General features: G+C 48.0%; 1 protein-coding gene across 1 annotated transcript in view; it reads right to left on the bottom strand.

Moving 5' to 3' along the window:
* Positions 1-528: 528 nt before the first annotated feature.
* LOC8029247 (cuticlin-1) overlaps positions 529-19,878 on the bottom strand; it is a 126,908-nt gene continuing 107,558 nt past the window's right edge. The window contains exons 6-10 of the mRNA XM_042290323.1: positions 18,220-18,368; positions 16,531-16,612; positions 14,377-14,539; positions 1,736-1,904; positions 529-755 (exon numbers count right to left, since the gene is read on the bottom strand). Of these exons, the coding sequence (XP_042146257.1) occupies positions 529-755; positions 1,736-1,904; positions 14,377-14,539; positions 16,531-16,612; positions 18,220-18,368 (790 nt within the window). The remainder of the gene's footprint in view (positions 756-1,735; positions 1,905-14,376; positions 14,540-16,530; positions 16,613-18,219; positions 18,369-19,878) is intronic.

Genomic DNA, 19,878 nt, shown 5'->3' with positions numbered 1-19,878 from the left:
GACCTGTGCCTTTAGTCAAATGTTTAGAAATTAAAGAGAATAGACCAGACTGACAATCTGGAAGGGATACCAAGAGACCGCCTCGCCATTTCACATCACAAACAGATCATGTGTCACAAATACTTTTCTTAACTGATTATTGTGTCAGACATTCTGATCCAGCACACAGTCGTGGATTAATGTACGATAAAACGTACCACCCAATTTTGTTTTTGTTTTGCGATACTATTTTGGGAGGTGGTCTTTCGGCTGTCCGGTCGTAAGGCCATCACAATGTCCTTCGTCTCGATCCCCCCGTGGACAGCTGTAACACGGAGCTCCTAAATTCCTTAATCCCCTCCACCCCCCCCCCCCCTCCCCCAACTATCATCCCATGCGCTTCATTAACCCTCCCCCCCCCCCCCCCTCCCACAATAAAAAAAAAATTGAAAACCGGGAAGACAGACAGGCAGGGTCAGAGAGAACACGAGTCCAGCTGTGTGCTGGCTGGCGGTGAGCCCTGCCCGCAGTGAAGGCAGCCCGCGACGCTCAGTCCCTGGAGTAGGCGTGGTTGGAGTATGGTCCGGAGTAGATGGAGCTTCCGGCGGTGCTGGAGCCCTTCCTGCGGCGTCGGCGGTGCAGGATGCAGGCCACCAGCAGCATGACGGCCAGCATGAGCAGCACGCCCGCGATGGCGATGCCGATGGCGAACTTGCGCGAGGACACGCAGAAGTCGTGGTCCGACGAGCTGGCCGACGAGGTCGGCTTGGCACTCACTGTTCGCGGGGACACGGAAAAGGAAACGCGCGGTCAGGACACACGAAACACACCGGCTCTGACATGGCAGAAGGTCCACAGCACATTGTGGGAGGTGTGCCCAGAACACAACAGATCAAGGAACGATCTCCAAAGGCAGTGGCATGCAGGCAGTAGCATCGGCACCCAGGATTCCCAGCCTCCTTTCTCCGAAAGGACCACGAGTGGCCGGGACCAAGGTATTCCGGGCCATCTTTGATTTCCTCAAAGCTACGAGCCTCTGACAGATTCTCTAATCCCGACTGCTAGACGTCAGGAGGCACCTTAGGCGCCTTTTCGTCCTCTCAACAACTCTTGATTTCCTTTTCCTTAAGCGAAACAAGAAAGATGGTTCCGCTATCGAGCTTCCCGTTACGCATTTTTTCCTCTTTTCTTTTTTGTTGTGATTTTCTTTTTATAAACTCACTTATTCACATCGCTTCTGCGTGCAAGGTTGCGCGATGCACGTAAGCTTTTCGGGTTATGAATCTACACGTAAACCGATATCGCCAAATCTCAAAGTCAGATAGATGGCCCTCTCGCTCTAAAATCTTCACAATATCTCAAGATTGCTCCTGAACATAAATTTCCGCTTCTCAAATAATTTACCGCATAAAAAGTGCGTTCCCGGTAGAAGGACAGAACACTCCAAGAAACTATATACTGTTGCAGGCTAAGGAACGCAGGACAGGACCTTTCCACAAAGCTCTCTACTCGCCATGATTGGTGGTTTCCTCCTCTCAACTACACTGTTTTCTTTTCTAAAGTGGAAAGAGTGAAGGGCTTTGTGGGAGGAGACTGTCGTGCTTTTTTACGAGCTGCAGCAGACAATATGGCAAGAGATAGGAGTAGAACGTGAGAAATTTGAGTTGCTGCGTTTTTTTTTCTCTCTCCTTGAAACGTTGACTACTACTCTTTCTACCGCGTTCATCAACATTGGTTCAGACGCAATGCAACGAACCTTCTGGGTCCTCGAGGTCCGAGACTTCGTTGACGTAGAGTCCGGAGAAGACCTCGATGCTGAGGTCGCGAACGTCCTGCTCTTGCTTCTCCATGGCCTTGAGGTCGCCCTTGGCTTCCACGTCACGTCGACGTCGGAGGTTGTGCCTCACGTCGTCGCAGTCCGGAGGCTGGGAATGTCATAAAGAGAGGCGATCAATCCTGTTGTAATTGGCGCGTTCACAAATGGCAGTGCGACGGCGTATTGGTCCGGCCACATCTCACACAGATATGATACCTTAGACTGACGGTTTTATTTCTTGATTTATTTCGAAGATACTGCAGGCCAACTTTTGAAGGCTAAGGCCTGGTGTAGGAAAAAAATAAAAAAAAGTCAGCAAAGTAAATAAATACACATAAACATTCAGGAAAACGAGTAATCAGTTTAGTCATTTGAGTCCATTCTAACGAAGAAAAGTTCATCAATTGTACTAGAAAATGTAGCAAAAGAGACAATACCCGTCATGCTGCAGGGCAACTAATTCCACCCGCAAACAGCACCCGAAAAAAAGGGAATATTTAAAACGTCTTTCCTGCAACGAAACTCACGAATCAGTCTCTCATGCTTGTGTCTTCTGTAACTGCTCACGCTATGCTAAAAATAGACATCAAAATTAAAAAGAACAGTTTTTTTATGTAATATGTTATGAAAAATATTAAGTTCTTTACTTTCCTACGACATGACAACTCGGGCAGTCCAGGCGCAGCATAAAACGTTGAAGCATGCGATTTTTTGCCATATGAATTTGAAAGGAACCTAAGCGATGTTTTTTGACCCCACTCCAACTGGTCTATGTATGATTGCGAATGGGGGTCCCATAAGATGTCAGGTTATTCCGGTCAAGGACGGATTAGAGGTTTATACGCCATTAGCTCCGTTTCAGGAGTGCAGTGTATCATAATCTTTCGCAGAGACCACAGCTTTCTAGACGCTCGGATACAGATTACTGTATCCAAGGTTTGCTTAAACTTGTATATGCCCATCAAAATAAAAATAACTACAGCATGGTGCGGCATGGTGCGGCGCTGAGGTTTGTGTCACAGCAAGTAAACCGCCGCGACATAGGTCATGTTACGGAGTTTGGGGAAAGGTGAACTCTTCATGGGGGCGGTTATGGAATTGGCAGATAAAGATGAGTGTCCATTGTTGAAATGCCATTTCGACCGTGCAGTCTAATTTAATTGGAACCCCTGAACAGTGGCCATTCTCAGAAAGCTACACTGCCAAAATTGGAATGCATTGCGACGAAGCTGGCGATAAAACAACGCAAGGAGGATAGGCCGCTCGCTGCAAAGGGATAGTGCTAGGGTCGGTTGGCTTCTTCGCTGATAATAATGGCTGTCATCTCACAGACCCATTTCATGGAGTGATACTAAACATTGACTAAATAAAACAACATGGAAACATTGCAAAAAAATCAGAAGAACGTAGCTACCATACAAAATATTAAAATATATTTAAGAAAAAAAAGATAGAGTTCGTTCGCGGAGACTCGTAGGCAGTCGCCCCCCCCCCCCCCCCCCCCCCCCCGCCTCCCCCCTCCCCTCGAGGCGATTCCACCTTTCCTCAAATTTTCGGCGGCACCGCAATATTTTGTCGTCGCGTCGGATCAGCTCGCGGTACTCCCCTTGATACCCAGACCCCCGCGCATCGTCTAATCACGCCCGCTTCTTTTTAGTTCTCTCGCTAGCAACGACGGGGAATTCTTTTCCTCTTGTCTCCATGCTTGTCTAGATTTTTGTTCCAGGAATGCTACCCTCAGCTGACAGTGCAGTGGGTGGTACGGGCTCGCCGGACCGATCAAGCTGTTCCCTTTCATCACCCGACTTCGCCCTCTGCGCGTGGCTATGGGCGGTTAGCCTGATCACGTGACAGAAGATAGACCCATGACTGGTCCAACGAGCACGAAGCTTCCACCGCACTGTGAGCCCAGCGATAAACGGAGTACAGGTTTTTTTTTATTAATTTTTTGATTGTCCCGCTAGCCCCATAGTTTTACGGCACTCCTCTTCATTCAATAATAAAACAAAAAAAAGCCTCGCGACGTTTTGGTTTTTTTTTTTTTTTTTTTTGTGTGTGTGTTTTTTTTGGAGTCGGAAACCCGCTTATTACCTCCGCAAGGAATCCGCGACAGCGGCGGGTCGGCCGACTGGAACAGATCGCTCGTTTTTGAGCCTCACCGTTTCTCTTGTCCTTTTCTGGTGCGCTCCCCGCATGGGGGCATGGTCCCTATACGCCCGCGTGTTTCCGAGGAACCAGGCCGTACGCGCGGCCTGCCTAATGAGCGGGTTCAGTAACGACACCGGCCCGTCTCTGCTCTCGGCTCTTCGAACGCGCTCTCGAAGAACAGCCCTTGACGACGAGTCGCGTTGCCTTGACCGGTTCCGGTGGCAAGCGAGGAAACTCTGTCGGTTTGGCGTCGGCGGTTTGCACACTCCCTTTCACCTCGACGATAGACCGAGGAGGACACTTCGAGCCATCAAAGCTGATCGGACGCCATGCGAACGTCACGTGACCGTCGGGAGACGGGAGTGTCGCAGCCACGCGAGGGGAGCGTATTCACCAACTCAACTCTCCTACGTCACGCCGCGGTGGTGGCGCGCCGGACGCACTTCCGGTCTGGGGCGGTGGGCAGAAGTCGCCGTGCCAGACATGCATTCCTGTGTTCCTTTGGAAGAAACGAGACACAAAAGCTGCCTTCTCGTCAAAATGCTGCGATGGGGGCTTTACAAAGAGAGTCTGGGAAGGTTTGAAGATCAGTTTTCATGTGTTTTTGCACCCTCCGTTCGTCCGAGAACGTCAATAGCAGCCGTGAAAAGGGCAAACCTGACGCTGTCGAACTACGATTGCGTGTGCGGGCCACAATTTGTAGTCGCCAGATGTATTTGCTTTGTTCCAACATGACCGAGAGAAAACCCCCAAGTTGTCCGGACCACCCACGGATTCAGTGCGTCTTCAAATTCACACGGCCGCCTGATCGTTCGAACTTTCGTCTGCTCTTTCAAAGTTGTCTGCTTTTTGTCGTCTGCTCGTTCAAACAAAAGCGGCCCGTAGACCAAACTTTGACCCGGTGATTGCAATAAGAAGTAACTGCAGGCCTCGAAAGACTTAAGGCTCGGTGTAAGCAGTAGATACAAGATGTTGATCATTGGTACCGGTGGCCATCACCTATTTGTTACGCTTTGTCTGTTCCCGCTTCCGATTTTCAGTATCGACGTCGATCATCGCCTCTGCCTTCTACACTTTTGCAGCACGAGGGTCGTCGCGACCGAAAATAGCTAGAAGAGTCTCATCATGGTTTTGTACGTCCATTCTGCGGCGGTCATGCAAATACATCGCCGCACGTCAAATTATTTATGCAAAGTTTAGCAGCGTAACGAGCCTTGATGATTTCGCTCAGGCGATTAAAGTGGTAAGACATTGCGATGAGGACGTAGAATCGACAACTCCAACGCGAAAAAGAGTATGCAGACTCACACAGACGCCGACAACGTGACATTCGAATGGTTTGTTGACGCGGGACGCGGTGCTTCTTGCCCGTACTCCATTGCGCGTGCGTTCCAACTGTCGTCTGCTCTTTCAAACTTGGCTGCTTTTTGTCGTCAGTTCGTTCAAACGACAGCGGCTCGTAAACCAAACATTGACCCGGTAATTGCGATAAGAACTAAGTGCAGGCCTCAAAACACTTTTGAAAGTTGGTTGGGGTAAGTCGGCTAAGTGTAAACAGATACAAGAAGTTGTTAATCATTGTTACCAGTGGCCATCACCGACTTGTAATGCCCGATTCTACTTGAGGTTTTCAGTATCGATGTCCACCATCTCAGCTACGGTCCACGCTTTTGCAGTCCGAGCGACGTCGCGACTGAAAATAGCGAGCAGAATCTCGACGTGGGAGTCAGGCTTTAGCGCCCATTCTGCGGCGTCCACGTGAAATGAATCGCCGCTAGTCACATTATTCAGGCAAAGTTTTGCCTCGATAGTTTTGCTGAAGCCGCTCAAGCAGTCAGACATTGTTAGGAGGACGTAGAATCAACAATTCCAACGCGAAAAAGAGCACGGGGACTCCCACCGACGCCGACAACAACGCAATTCAATGGTTTGTTTATGGGCGACGGCGGGCTTCTTGCCCACCATCCACGGCGCATGCGCGGCGCCGGTGACGTCCGCTAGGGGCGCTCCGGTTTGTTTGTAAACATGAGTTGGTGTATAGTCACGTGGTACGGCCCCAACTTGGCTGGGATGGCTCATAGCCAGTCTTGAACACGTTACCCGGAAAAAAAAAGTAATCGATGAGAATTACAATTACTCGTGCTTAGAAAGTATTCAGTTCGGTTACCTGAATACTCGAAACGAAACGTTATTGGCCGTTACACGAAAAAGTGAGTGTCAAAGCTCCGATTATTCCAGGTTTGTAAATTGACGAGAGTTTTCTGTCGGTTTGAAAACGGGTATCTCGTACTGTCCAAAATTGGATTAGAATCACCGATTTATGACCTACCTATATTCTTAATCCGTCCATCTTGATAAACTAACCTCCTGCCTGAGACTGTGTTCGAGGATTCCGTGATATCGAACTTTTACGAAGAAAGGCGCCGTTAGAATACGGACGGAAAAATAAGAACGGTTACAAGTAAAATTAGCAGTTCCAAGACTAATCAGATTACTTTTGTGAATACTTCCTAATAAACGCGATCAAATGATTACAAAATCACTCAAAAAAGTAATCGATTACGAGTAACTTTATTCCTTCTAATGATTATCGTACAAGTCCGCTGGGAGCATAAGCTGGGGTATCTTATATAGGTCAAACAGGGTATGCCTCAGACTTGTGCCCGTTACTTGGAAAAGGTAATGGATTCCAATTACGAATGACCGAGCCTCGAATGTAATGAATTACCGTTAAAAATTACTTTCGCTGAAAAGTAACGCATTACTTTGCTTGTTATTACGTTATCACTTACTTTCACGTTACTTTTCTCATACACTTATCGAGAAAACAATAGAAGCAAAGTTTGATGTTTTCAAAAATGTTCCGCAACACTGCTTTCAATTTCTGATGCGCCGGCATTAATTGCTCCAGTCTGCATTCTTTTATTGTTACGGTATCAAATTTTATTACATTTTTATTGTACACACCGCCATAAGTCAACTGCTTGGTCATGCTACGTAAAGAGAAAACGTACCCGCGGGCGCACTTGTCGCTGATTAGTGTTTCTGTTAAGCTTTCGCCAGTTCTATATCTCCGCCCTCTTGAACCTTGGAGCGTTCACCTGAACATTTATGGCACTGCCACATACTTTTCTCGCGACACGTACTATCGGGGAAAAATGAAACGCGAACAGAGGAGCGCGTGGCTCGCGGTACAGGCTGCGCCGCCTGGAAGTGAGCCTAGAAGCGAGGGTGCGTGGCCTACTCCGACGTGTTCACGCCCCTCTCTCTGCGCTCCCCAAGCTTCAGCAGTGCGCCTCTTAGTGCGCTGAAAGCTATCACCGCTATCTTCGCTGGCTCAGCGCATGCGGTGCAAAGAAGCTCGCCGCACTCGCCGAGCAGGCAAAGATAGCGGTGACAGCTTTCAGCGCACTGAGAGGTGCACTGCCGAAGCTGGGGGAGCGCCAATCGAGGAGCGTGAACACATCGAAGTAGGCCACGCACCCTCGCTCCTGGGCTCACTTCCAGGCGGCGCAGCCTGTACCGCGAGCCACGCGCTCCTCCGTTCGCGTTTCATTTTTCCCCGATAGTACAAAGTCAGCGAAATGCGAAAATGATCTATACAACTCTTCCATGTGTACGCATCCACAGCCCAGCGCACGCGCCGTTTGTCGATTCGGAAAGTGAACGTAGGATGCATACAATGACCACCTGCGAGCTGCCATTCATCGTTTGCTACGGGCAAGTTCACGCAGCATTTATTTCGCACCATGAGACAACTCCTAAGCGACGCCTTCACGCGAGAAAAATGCCCTGTGTCTCAAGCGGGATTTCTTAGACGCTGGAGTGATCGCCAAGCCGCCGATAGGCAAGTAGCCCATATACACGACGGCCTGCGGCGCCGGACCTAACGGTATTGAGACGACGGAGCACCGACGACAGAGAAGTGGTGACTATAGTGTCAGGAATGATGAAGTGAAGAATAACTGAAAAAAACTAAACGTTTAATGAGGCGAACTTGTGCCCAAAACAATAGAGAAGTAAGTTAGCGTCGCAGGCGTCGATGTCGGCGAGGCAGCAGGATCGAGCGCTGGAGCGAGACTGAGTGCCGGCCTGCCACGCGGAGCCCCTTTTGTACACGCGTGGGCTTCTGGAACATTCGGCGTAGAAGGTTCGGTGCGTAGAACATTCTAACCTCGAATCAGCAAAACGGTTCTCGAATTGAGCAGAGCATCACATTACAGCGTCAACAAAAATGTGTAGACGCGACCAGGAACCAAACCCTGGCCTTCTGCGTGGAAGGCAAGCGCGATAACCGTTCGGCCACGGGTGCGTTCCCTACACCGTCGGCTGCGTCGCGGCAATAGTTACAACGGATCTTGTGGGCGAAATCGTGGGGGTGACCCTGTGCGTTATGAGTGCCAAGTGAAACGTACCGCCATTGCTCTTTTTCCTGTCCGTGAGCCTGCTTGGTCATTGCTTATTTGTGTTTTGCCTTTCCCCTCGGCGATTCGACAAAAACTGAAGCGTCGAAGGAAGGATACGGCGAACGTAGGCGCACGCGTTCGCCCCCTTATTAGTATAAAGTATTAAAAATATAAATAACCAGTACTGATTCGAATAGAAAAGCGCAGCGTCATTCCTAGCTTTAACACTCTTAATAAAACTGAGGTTGTCCTCGCTTTCCCTTCTACAGTGAAAGTTATCAATTGCGCAGTGCCATTCCATTCGAATCGGTATTCGCACATCCCTACTTTATTATCAACAACATGCAGGCACGCGCACCAGAAGGCGCCCGAAGTGAGAGCCTAGAGAAGAACCCGCGGGTCTCAGCCCGGTCCGATCTGCGCACCGGCTGTTCCGGCGTTTTAGAGGAGCAGTCGACGGTTAGGCCAAACTTGCAGCCACAGTGCCCTCTCGACCGGCACAGCGACGGAATTCAGTGGGGATTTACATATTCGGACGCGTGTATCTGGGCGACCACTGGAGCAAGGGCGCAGAGCCGGATTATCGGGTCAAGGGCTGCTCGACTTCTCCACCGGCGCGACTCGAGAGTAGCTCGGTTCGTACACTATAGACCGAAATCCGCTTACAGCCACACCGCCACAACTGTGTGCGTCGTGCCGTTGGGTGTTGCGTACTGCCAGCAAGTTTTCACCACGTTCCTTTCACAACCTTTGCCTCGCTTATCACACAGGGTAAAAATGCTGAGTCACTGAGCTGTGGACCCACGCGCAGGGTCTGATATACAGCGCAGCATACCAACAGCGCATGCTCAGAAAGCGTTCCACAGCCCAGCAGACAAATATGGCAGCTCGCAAAAGGCGACTTTTGCAAAGTCTGAGAAACAGAAGTCGTGGCTTCATGCTCGCGCTTCTTGCTCCGTGGTTCGTCCTTCGATCTTAATGGCTGATGCCTCAACCGAATAGGCTGTCGCCACGCAACGCGTTCGTTAAGCTGTTAGTGATTGTAATGGATGAGTAATTTACAAACTGCTAGAGCTGGTCACCCCGTTACAATATAAATAACCTGACCGGTGCCACTTCCAGCGCTAGTGCGTATGGCCCTCCCTTTGGTCAGGACTCGCTTCTTACAGCGATCGGGAATGTTGGGGGTCGGGCGATCGGCTCTGCATCTTTAAACCTGGGTATGGAGTATTGACCTTTTCCGTGGCTGCTCGGATAACAGATTTTCTACAAGGGGCGGAGCCATCTCGAATGTCGTAATTTATGGTATGCGCGGAAAAATCATTTCGCTCTCTCCGTGCCACTGGAAAGTGTTCACGACAAATGCGTGATTGTCAGGCATTCAAGTTTTGCCTCACCTATATTATCTCCCATATTCCGGACTGAAATGTTTTATTATTTTTTCGTCCCGCATACCAGATACGGAACCCACGTGACTGAAAATGAAAGGAAACAAAAAACGTCCATAGCGAGTGGCGGTCATAGCTGTGTGCTCGACTGCTGCAGCGCGTGCTGCTGGCGTGCTTCCATAGTTCTTTGACAACGTGCATTCCACACCATATGAGCTCGTTATGTGCATACGCTTTAAACGGCGCCCTCAGATATGGCGTCTATAGGGAGTATTCCCTGGCGGCCATATCCGTGTGCGCTGCTGCTGAGCGCGTGCTAATGGCGAGCTTCCGCAGTGCTTTTGGAGCGTGCATTTAGCACCATCAAGCTTGCCGGTCTTAGCAGGCTATTAATGTGAGCTCCTTCTGAGCATGCGCTCTAAACATCGCCCTCAAATATGGTGTCCAGTGAATACCTCCTATACCCGCGACAGCGCCGTGTAAAGATATAAAAATAGTGCGTGAGCGAGAGCTCCGAGGCAAATAGGACAGCTCGGGAAGATACACGTCTATGTGCGTGCCGTCGTGATAATTGACATAGCAAAGACCCATCCTCACAAGCGCGTTTGTTCACGTTTTGTTGCGATTCATTATGAACGTTCGGGACATCCGTACATCGAATGTCCCGCGCAGAGTTGCTTCTTAAAGTTGTCGCCGTGCGTCATAAGAAATACAATCTTGGTGCCTCTTGTTGTAAGCAGACCTAAGCTCCCATATCGTAACGTAACGCAAGAAAACGGGGCTGTGTGAATGAACCTTCGCGCCGAAGTTTCGATCCTCGTACATGTGGTGTGTATGAGGGACAGGAAAATAAAATACATCATGTGACTTCTGTGAGAGTAATAATAAAGCGAATTGATATCCCCCTAATACTCTCTACTGTAAGAGCCCAAATGGCCACAGCCGACAGGAAATGGTTTATACTTGATAGTCACCTTCGAAGTCTAGTCACAATTTTGCCGAGGTTGTAGTAATGAGTAACAGAAAAAAAGAGAAATACCTGTGCTTAATACGTTCTCGCCGATAAGAAGCTTTACTACGAGTGCTCGAGGAAACTGCGTGTATTGTCACACGCTCGCTATCGTCACAATTCCATGCGGGGCTGTCGCGGTGACTTTAATCGAAGTCCGGCGTATAAAACGCTCCGTCGACCACCGACAATTCGCTCTGGTGATCCGATGCTATCAGAGCCTGAATCTCTTTCGCTATGTATGTACGGAAAAGGCCGTGGCATTTAGCTGCGTGTGGCCCGCTGCACCGTCGCGTATGGGTTGGTAAGGTCCTTCGGGTCGCGCTGAGATTTGATTTGCGCAAGCGCACAGCTGCAGTTCTGATTTGAGCGTTTTCGGTGCCTAACTCGAGTCGTCGAAGCAGGGTCCAGACAACGACCCAACGACTCATATTTCAGTAAGTCACTGGGATCACCGGCATTCAAATGTGGGAACGCCATTTGCCAAGCGCAATTTAGGTAAATGGTCAGCTAGAACGAGAGGGACAAACACAGACAGGGAGAAACAGAGACATACACACCGCTGTCTCTGTTTCTCCCTGTCTGTGTTTGTCCCTCTCGTTCTAGCTGATCATTTACCTAAATTATGTACCAACTAGCTCAACTTCAGCCTGTTATTCAGTGCCTAGCGCAAGTCGGGCGTGCTCGCAAGCACGTGTTCTAGTCGACCGCAAGCCGCGAATAGTCTCCTGGCGGTGGTAGTGAGCAAGACATGTAGACCACAACTATAGTCGGGGAGAGGTTAAGACTAAGAGTGATATAAAAGTTGTTCTTAGCTCTTTCCACTTTACCAGAGCCAACGCTGGAGAGGACGCAACCTCCTCTCCAGCGTTCGTTCTGCTAAATTGGGAAGAGTGAAGGGCTTTGCGGGAAATGGCCTGTCTTCATTTTTTAGCCTGCAATATACTACAGTTATACGCTGATCTAAAGTTTTCCCGGACTGCCCGATGGATGACGCCAGTGTGTCATCCCGTCGTAAGCAATCGCAAGCGTTCGCAACGCAGTCGGTCGCGCTCAATCGCAAATATGCGAAACAGTAAAATGCTTGTGCGTGTTTCTCCAACTTTGCCCCGTGCTTTTTGCGTGTTATTTTTTAATTATGTGTGAATTGGTGTTGTACACGTTTTTCCAAAACAGAGACGGAAGGTCGTTCCGCGTTCCTTCTTAATCTCGGAACGAGTTCCCGTTTCAAGTTCCAGTCGTTCGAAAGAAACGCGTTCCTGTTAAATCTGATTAGGAAGCGTCGTTACATTAACGTGACATTTGTGTATGTAATGAAATATTTTGCTGGATAATCCGTAGATAAAATTAGGCGAGCGAGGAAAAATATTCCCACCGAACTACGTGCCGAGTCGCCACGATCGCACTTGTTCCAATGGCCCTGCTGCTCTCGGCCAAGTAGCGCTGTAGCGTCCACGAGACCCGACCATAGGAAAGGCGCCTCGTCCTCAAGACGCGACGATTTCATGCTGACGTGAAGTGGCTTCCTAGCGTCCCCATCATGCACGGTCCACGTGCGTATACAAGCGTTTGGTCAGCGTCCCTCAGTGTCCCGTCACGGGCGCTAACGGCGCGTCTGAAAGGACGCAACACGACGAAGAACGTGAACGCGACCTACAAATATCAGATTTTCCTCGCCAGGGGCGCTGCTCAAAACTTGAGAAATACAGGTTTATTCTTTGTTCAACTATCTCTGGGAAACTTCTCCATTTATAGAAGTGGGAGGTTGAAATAGTCGCTAATAAAAATCCTAAATGCTTACTAAATTTGGGCAAAAAGTAAGGATCAATAGAAGAAAAAGGAACGCCGTTCCTCCTGCGGTTCCCTCGAAAACGTATCCGCTTCCCGTTCCGGTTCCACCGATGCAAGATGGAAGGGCGGCACCCCTCCCTTTCCTCCTCAAAGGAACGCGTACCGGGTACACGTCGGTCCTTGGAGCGCCGTTGCGTACAACACTGGCGAACCAGCCTTATGACGAGTAAACAAATGCAGCCCGCCTCCTGTCTGCCTGCTCTTTTCACCTATGCTAGTCTCATAACGTCGACTGCGGATATGAGAATAGTCGAATGTTTGGAATATGTTCGCGCCATAACCTGGGAGCGAATGTACGTTTTCCTGGGGATTGTGTCGCCACCACGGTGGCTACGGCCTTGCTCGACCAGTTGGCCGAACCTATATCGAACTTATGCTATATGCGGCTCTGAACTGGCTAGCCTCTAGTGCCGGACTCCCCTTAGATTTCGCGCCTTAGCCTACTCGAGTATCTGCCTATCCTGTTTACTTAATTACCTAGTTGGCGAAGATATCCGAAATACACTTTGATTCGACGTCTGTAAATAAATATAGTCTAGCTAAATATAGTGTCGTTGTCATAATGTTGCAAGAGTTACATAAGCACACACACACAAAAAAAAAAAAGAATGCGGTTGACAAAAATGCACGTACCCGGTTTTTCCACGAACGACAGGACTGACAAAAAAGATTTTTGATAAACAAAAAATATAAATAAAAAAACCCACCTTCCTCAATTTATGTTTGACGCGTGCGATGTTTTTCAACGGCGTGCGAACGTACTGTTTCCGTCTGATGAGGAAACAGAGTTAAGTCGGAAGGAATGCGGATTTCTCTCCTTTCCTCTTCGAGTGCCTTCTTTCTGGTCGTGTACTTTGCAGCCCACCTGTAGATGGCCACACAGCCGCGAGGACTACCCTCTTCCGCCGCTACGTCTTCGCCGCGTGTCTAAGAGTGCCTCACGTACCAATCTCAAGACCGCTCCAGTCTAACTACTCTCGTAGACAAAAAAAAGAAGAAAAAAAAAGCGTAAAAGTATTGCAACGTTTGTCGGTGGCTCCCAGCAATTGAAGAGTTCTCATAGATTTTTGTATACGTTACAATTATGTTACTCTATATTTACACATTTCTTTTCTCCCCTGCTCTCAGGAACCTTATTTGACAATTTCTTAATGTATACACAAAATCAAACAAAAATAATACGCACACGCTTTCAGGGTCGCCTATCGTTTTTAATGTTTTTTTTTTTTTTTTTTTTTGCAGTCTATCAAGCAGTTTTATTAGGGATCGAATGATCCTATAACTTTCCGGATAAAATTTTATCGGTATATTACCATGCCACGAGAAGTTCTGACAACCTGTTGTAACTTTTATTAAACACAGGCAACACTGTGTGGCCGCCAAGCAGGTGAAACTTCAACGCTGTCCCTCGCTGGCACTGAAGAAGCTGTAGGCCTTCATAACTAACCTTCGATATGAGTTTATTTTTGAGTTAGTTTTTAATGTTGCTGGTTTTTTAATACTTATATATTTTAGAAATGTCTGCGTGTCCGAGCAGCGAAAATTCCCGTATAATATGTAAATACACTCATTAACAGTCGCATTCCCACGATGAATATTGTTCGCGTATTTTCAGCTCCCAGGACGTTTTTTTTAACGGATGTAGAACAATATAAATAATTAAATAAATAAAAAAAGTTACGAGTGTTAAATGTATGCAGATGGCGACTGTGCGTGATACGCACTCTGTCAAGACAGCGCTTCAGTGTTTGTCCCCGGCAATGCTGTGACGCGACTCACCACATCGTCGCAGCCTCCGCTGGACTTGAGGCACAGCTTGACGTTGCACTGGTAATAGACAGAGGAGGTGTAGGGGAACTTGTGGGCCTGGAAGGTCACTGACGCCCGCGTCTTGTTCAACGTGTATTCGAACGGCCCGAGGATCTCGTTGTCGACTGGACAACTGCGAGAGCATCGCCATACAGACAGTCAACCTCAAAAAGCGCGCTTCGGAAAACTACAACAGAAACAAAAACAACAAGACAAAAACAAAGAAGAAAAGAAGTTTTGCGTACTGTTAATACGCCGTGCGAAGTAGTTGATACAAGATTTGGTTGCCAAAAAAAAAAAGAGATGCTTTTGAAATTTGAAACGTGTACGTCTTCATAAGATCACAATCGTTTAAATTTAGATTGCACCTACATATATGTTAATTCTCGATATAAAAGGGGAAACTAGTAATGCTCTGCGAAAAGCTTAAATTGTTTTACAACGGATCTTGGGGTGAAAAGAAGTATAGAATACACTATGCACTAAAATTTTGACGTTACTGCAGTGAGATCGAGTGCAGACACGCGGATTGGATACGAGTGCTGCGTCAGTGCTCGGCGTGACCTCTTGTCCAATGAACACGCGTCGATGGACGTTCGGCATCGGGCCCGGTTCCAGTTGCTGAGTCGGCGCTATCCACCTGTGACGACGTTCCACGGAGAAACAGGAGGGTGTTGCGGGCCTCGATTATTTTAGGTAGTCGCGTTCATTGCCGAGAAAGTGTTCATGTAACTAAAGTCTCGGCATATAGAAGTGTAACACGATCGTTGTTCACAATGTTCCTTCTCGCCGGCGCCTTCGCTCAAAGATGGTGTCGTGCTACCAAAAAGAGGCTGGGAGAAGGAGGGGGGAACGCCGGCCAATCACGACGTCCCCTGAGCTGTGCAGGTGACGTCGTCATTGACCGGCGGCTCAAAAAATGGCGTCGTGCATCGAGGCAGAGAAGCAGGGAGAAGAGGAATAGCGTTTAATAGGGTGTGAGCCCGACGCCGAAAGCACGCACCGACTAGACACGAGGCTCAGTCGGGCGCAGCACTCGCGACCAATACGTTTTGGCTCTCGATCTTACTGTGATAACGTCGAAATGCTAGCTTGTGCAGGAGCTTTGATTACTCTTGGTGGAGTTGGTAGAACCCATAGCCTTAGGCGTTTTGCGCAGGGATAAGCGCCAATCACACGATGCCATTTAGCTCGCAAATTCGCAGCTGCGACGTCGAGCACAAAAACTTTCCCCTAGGATTTTTTTTTTTTTTCGCCGCACGAGCGACGTCGCAGCTCCGAAATCGCAAATAAAATCGCACCATGTGAATTGGGCTATAACAAGGTCACCGGCGGGAGAGAGTCGCCTTGGAAACGCTTCCTTGGCTCGAGTCGTTGCGGGGAGCGAACGCCACAGTTGATTTCAGGTGGCAGCGAAACTTACCAAAATAAGCCGGCCAGACGCGAGCTCTACGTTTTTGGCAGACAAGCAGTGCAGGTATCAAGCGTATCTACAGACATTAAATGTCTAGCGGCCGGAAGTACATTTTTTAAGGTCGGGACTCATCTCACACGGTGGGTGCATGCAACACTATCAACGGCACGGGCATGAGAGCGTAGCCGAGCAAATGTCTTCATTTGCACGAACAGCCGTGCAGTGAGAGAGTTTAAAAAAAAACCTAGAGCCATACGCTCGTGCACGTGTCACTCAGGAGGCTGCACATAACGCTCGAAAATGTTCCTAGACAAAAATGCCACGTTTTGTTTATCCTCGGACATTCGCTATCGATGTCGCTTGTGTCAAGGTTTAAACGATACAACCTCTCGTCGAACATTAGAGTCTTATCTAACATCGTTTCTGCTGCTTTAGCCAAGGTTTTGTTGGTTGTTCTCCCTTCACTGTGAAACACAAGTAAAAAAAAGAGAGAACGTCTATTGTTTTTGCGTTTAGATATTTACATTTTGACGCATACACCGTAAACTCCCGAATGAACGCCCACCTACAGTAAAGACGTGAAGGAGAAAACATATGAGGTTGGCGATCATTTGAGATTTATCGGTGGGCCGATGGAGGCGAGGGTTTGGTGAAGCTCTCTCTGTCGTGCTAGCCAAGTTTGTGTGGGACCGTAAGCCGCTGGCTCTCACCCTTCGTTGTTGATGAGCGGCTGCTCGCCCCAGTTGAGTCCGTCACGAACAAGGCAGTTTGTCACCCGCATGCCGTACACGTCTGCGGAAAGGAGAAACAGAGCACCCAGTGAGACAGAATCGGGCGACGATCTGGTCGAAAGAAGTTGCCATGTCTCATGATCCGTCTGGGCTGTTTTACGGTGCACCTCGCTGTAACCGTTGGCGTTAACGATTCATCAAAGACGAGGCAGTTTGGTTGCGCTATGCGTGTTCGTCTGTTTTTTTTTTACGATGCACGAAATTGGCGTAAAAAAATAAAATAATAATAACTGACGGGCTGGTTCTGCTGTAGAGATATCAAGATACTATTTGCGCAAGAGTAGAAAAAAAAAAACTCTTAGGGACAAGGACAGACAGCACAGTCCTTTCAACTAACAACGAACATTTACTGATGTCACCTTCAGTACGTACAATCTTCCTCCCTACTTATTAAACTGAAGAAGATACATAAATCAACCAGACAAAGAAGAAAATCACCCAAAATAAAAACACGATAACCGAGAAGCTAAAGAAAAATAAAAAGAAGAAATAAGAAAAGGAAGAAGAAGATAAACCATTGACAAATTCAGATAACTATACCCGTTTTCACCTCAAGAACCGAAGTAAAAAAAGTCCGGCTCCTCGCGGAGCATTACTAATTTTCCCTTTTACAAGGAGAATTAATATATATGTAGGTGCATTTTAGATTAGATATATGTTATCTAATCAAGACGTTTACGTTTCAAACGCCAAAAGGATCGCTTGTTCCTCCGACAACCAAATCTTGTAAGAACTACTTCGCCCGGCGTATTAACAATGCGCAAAACGTCCTTTTTTCTTGAGGTGAAAACGAGTATAAGCCTATTGACGAATTAAGTTCTGGCTTTAGGTTGTTCAGCTCAGTTTTGGACAACCCAAGAGAAGGAGCAGCGATGTTGTGTTCTTTACCAGCTATCCTGTAGGTTTAAAAAATCTTTTGGCCGAGGTTGTTCTTGTGTTTTACAATGATGCTGGTGTCCTCGAAAAGAGTTTCACAGCTTCGTGCAGAGGCGATTATGCACCACAATTGGATGATAAGATTCGCTTGAAGCTCGGAAAACCTCGGAGGGAGATTGTACGTGTTGAAGGAGACATCAGTAAATGTTCGTTGCTGGTTGAAAGAACTGTGCTAGCTGTCCTTGTCCCTACGTGTTTTTATTTTTTCTTTGATTCTTGTATTTTCACCAACCCGCTCTTTGTTTCTTTAGACTATTTCCGGCAGGACGCACATGAATCCTGTTCAAAAAGCTTTTCTTTTTGTTTATTATAGTTTTTTACCGCGCCTCTGAGCGATTCTGTAATTTCTATTGAACACGATATGGCAGTTATTCGAAACTCCAACGACTCCAAGCAACGCCACCCAGTGCCAAAGACGAAAAAAAGACAAGAGGAAAGCTACCAGCTGTCCAAGTGCGCAGCGAAAACCGGCGCGGCCTGGCGCCCGAAACGTGAAACGGAAGAAAGGGGATTGAACGGACGAGGTTGAACTTGCGAATAGCTCTTGCGCGTGGAAGCTTTTCACGGTTGTCTGAAATGTTGAATTTCGCCGGAGTATCTGCATCCAGCTTTTGAGAAAGTTCAGCGACTGCGTTGCAGTATCTAGTGTCCAGCGGGGAACACCGCACGCACCCTGGTTGTCGATCATGATGACCAGGGTGAGGGGATCTCCGATCTTGACGTTCTCGGCCACCACTTCTTCTTCGGAGTCACCCACGAAGATCTTCATGCTGCAGCCTGGCATGGGCGCAGTCGCCACCAGCGGCGTCGTACCGATCATGCTGCGAGTAAAGAGTAAAGACAATTGAACGGCCGTCAAGATTGGCACCATCGCCTGGTAAAGTTTCTTAGCGGCACGAATCCACGCCTCCCGAATATCACCGAAATGGGGAGTTTTACTAGATCGCTTTTTGAATTCCGATAACGGTAACTGAGGCCTGTATGCACAGCGGCGCAAGGCGCCATTGTGCATTACGCGCATGCGCAGTGGGCAATTTCGTTGTCGAGATGCAAACAAAAAAGGAAAAAGGTTAAAACTTTATATATTTCGTTTTACCGTGAGTCAGAGTGCAGTTAAATGCTATAATAGTACACACAACCACGGACGCGCAAGCAGAGTAAAAGTTCAAGGTCCCAGTGCATTTTGTTTGTCCGACTGGTTTAGCCGGTGATAGCGGACGCAAAGACAAACGCTAAATGCTAAATGCCATGGCGTTGCACTTTCAGCGCGGCTTGATTGCCCCAAGTCTCGTAGCATCGGCTGGGCTCTGACTTATGGTAAAACGGAGCACAGCGTATACCGATACGTCAAGCATAAGGCCAAAACTGTGGTTCTCTGATCGGCCATGAAGTCTATGGCCACGAACGGACTCGTGTCCATTCGTGGCCACGAACGGACACGATTGTCCGTTCGTGGCCTTGCACCTGAGCATTCGTTTAACGGTTGACAAGTGCAACAAGTATGTTGAGCTGCGTTACGTAAATTGTAATATTTTCTCCTTTCAGGGGCTCGGATCTGGGCATTTGAAGAAAACGTCGGCGAGGAATTCAACCACCGTGATTGGCCGGTGCCAAGGTCGAACGCGGCGCCGGCAAATCACGGCCGCCGGATTCCTCACCGACTTTTATTACGCAGTGTCCAGATTAGGGCCCGGATTAGCTATTGAATGCACCTCATGCGGCTGCTCTTTGTGAACAAAGCGCAAGTGAAAAAAAAAAAATTTTAGGGGTGTTTAATTTTAACGTGACTGTGTTGAGACTGAAATGATAATAAACATCGACGGAAAGGTGTAATCATTGTTTTCTGTAGGTTTCCCCAATAATTCGGCTATAAACGAATAAAAAAAGAAATATGGAGGGAGGGGGGACCTGAAGTACTAAATTCAATAGTGTGGAAATTTGAATTTGTTTATCTGTAAAAGTAAGAATTATTTAGAAACAATAGGGTCAACCTACGTTGATCATCGGTTTGCTACATTGTGAAAGGAAAAGCAACAAATAATCATCTTGAGCGTCTGGGACTTTCGTCGTTCCAACTCGCAAAAATGAATGTTCGAACTAATACAAGGTTAGATTCATCAGCTCTTAGCTTTAGTAACTCCTATGAAACTATAAGAGGTAGAGCTCCAAATCAGGGACCTCCCGGTTTTGATGAGGGGCATCGAAAGTGTTGAGGGAATGGGAGACCGACTGTGGGTGAAGATTTCATCCCCTTTCACCGCGTCATTAACTAGACTGTAGGAATCGATAGGGCCGATCAGGCGAACCAAACCGCAACGTCATTGTGTTCGT

The sequence above is a fragment of the Ixodes scapularis genome, unplaced genomic scaffold (genome assembly GCF_016920785.2).
Source record: "Ixodes scapularis isolate PalLabHiFi unplaced genomic scaffold, ASM1692078v2 PGA_scaffold0__279_contigs__length_252992795, whole genome shotgun sequence".
Taxonomy (NCBI): Eukaryota; Metazoa; Arthropoda; class Arachnida; order Ixodida; family Ixodidae; genus Ixodes; species Ixodes scapularis.
This window is presented reverse-complemented; position numbering and strand designations above follow the sequence as displayed.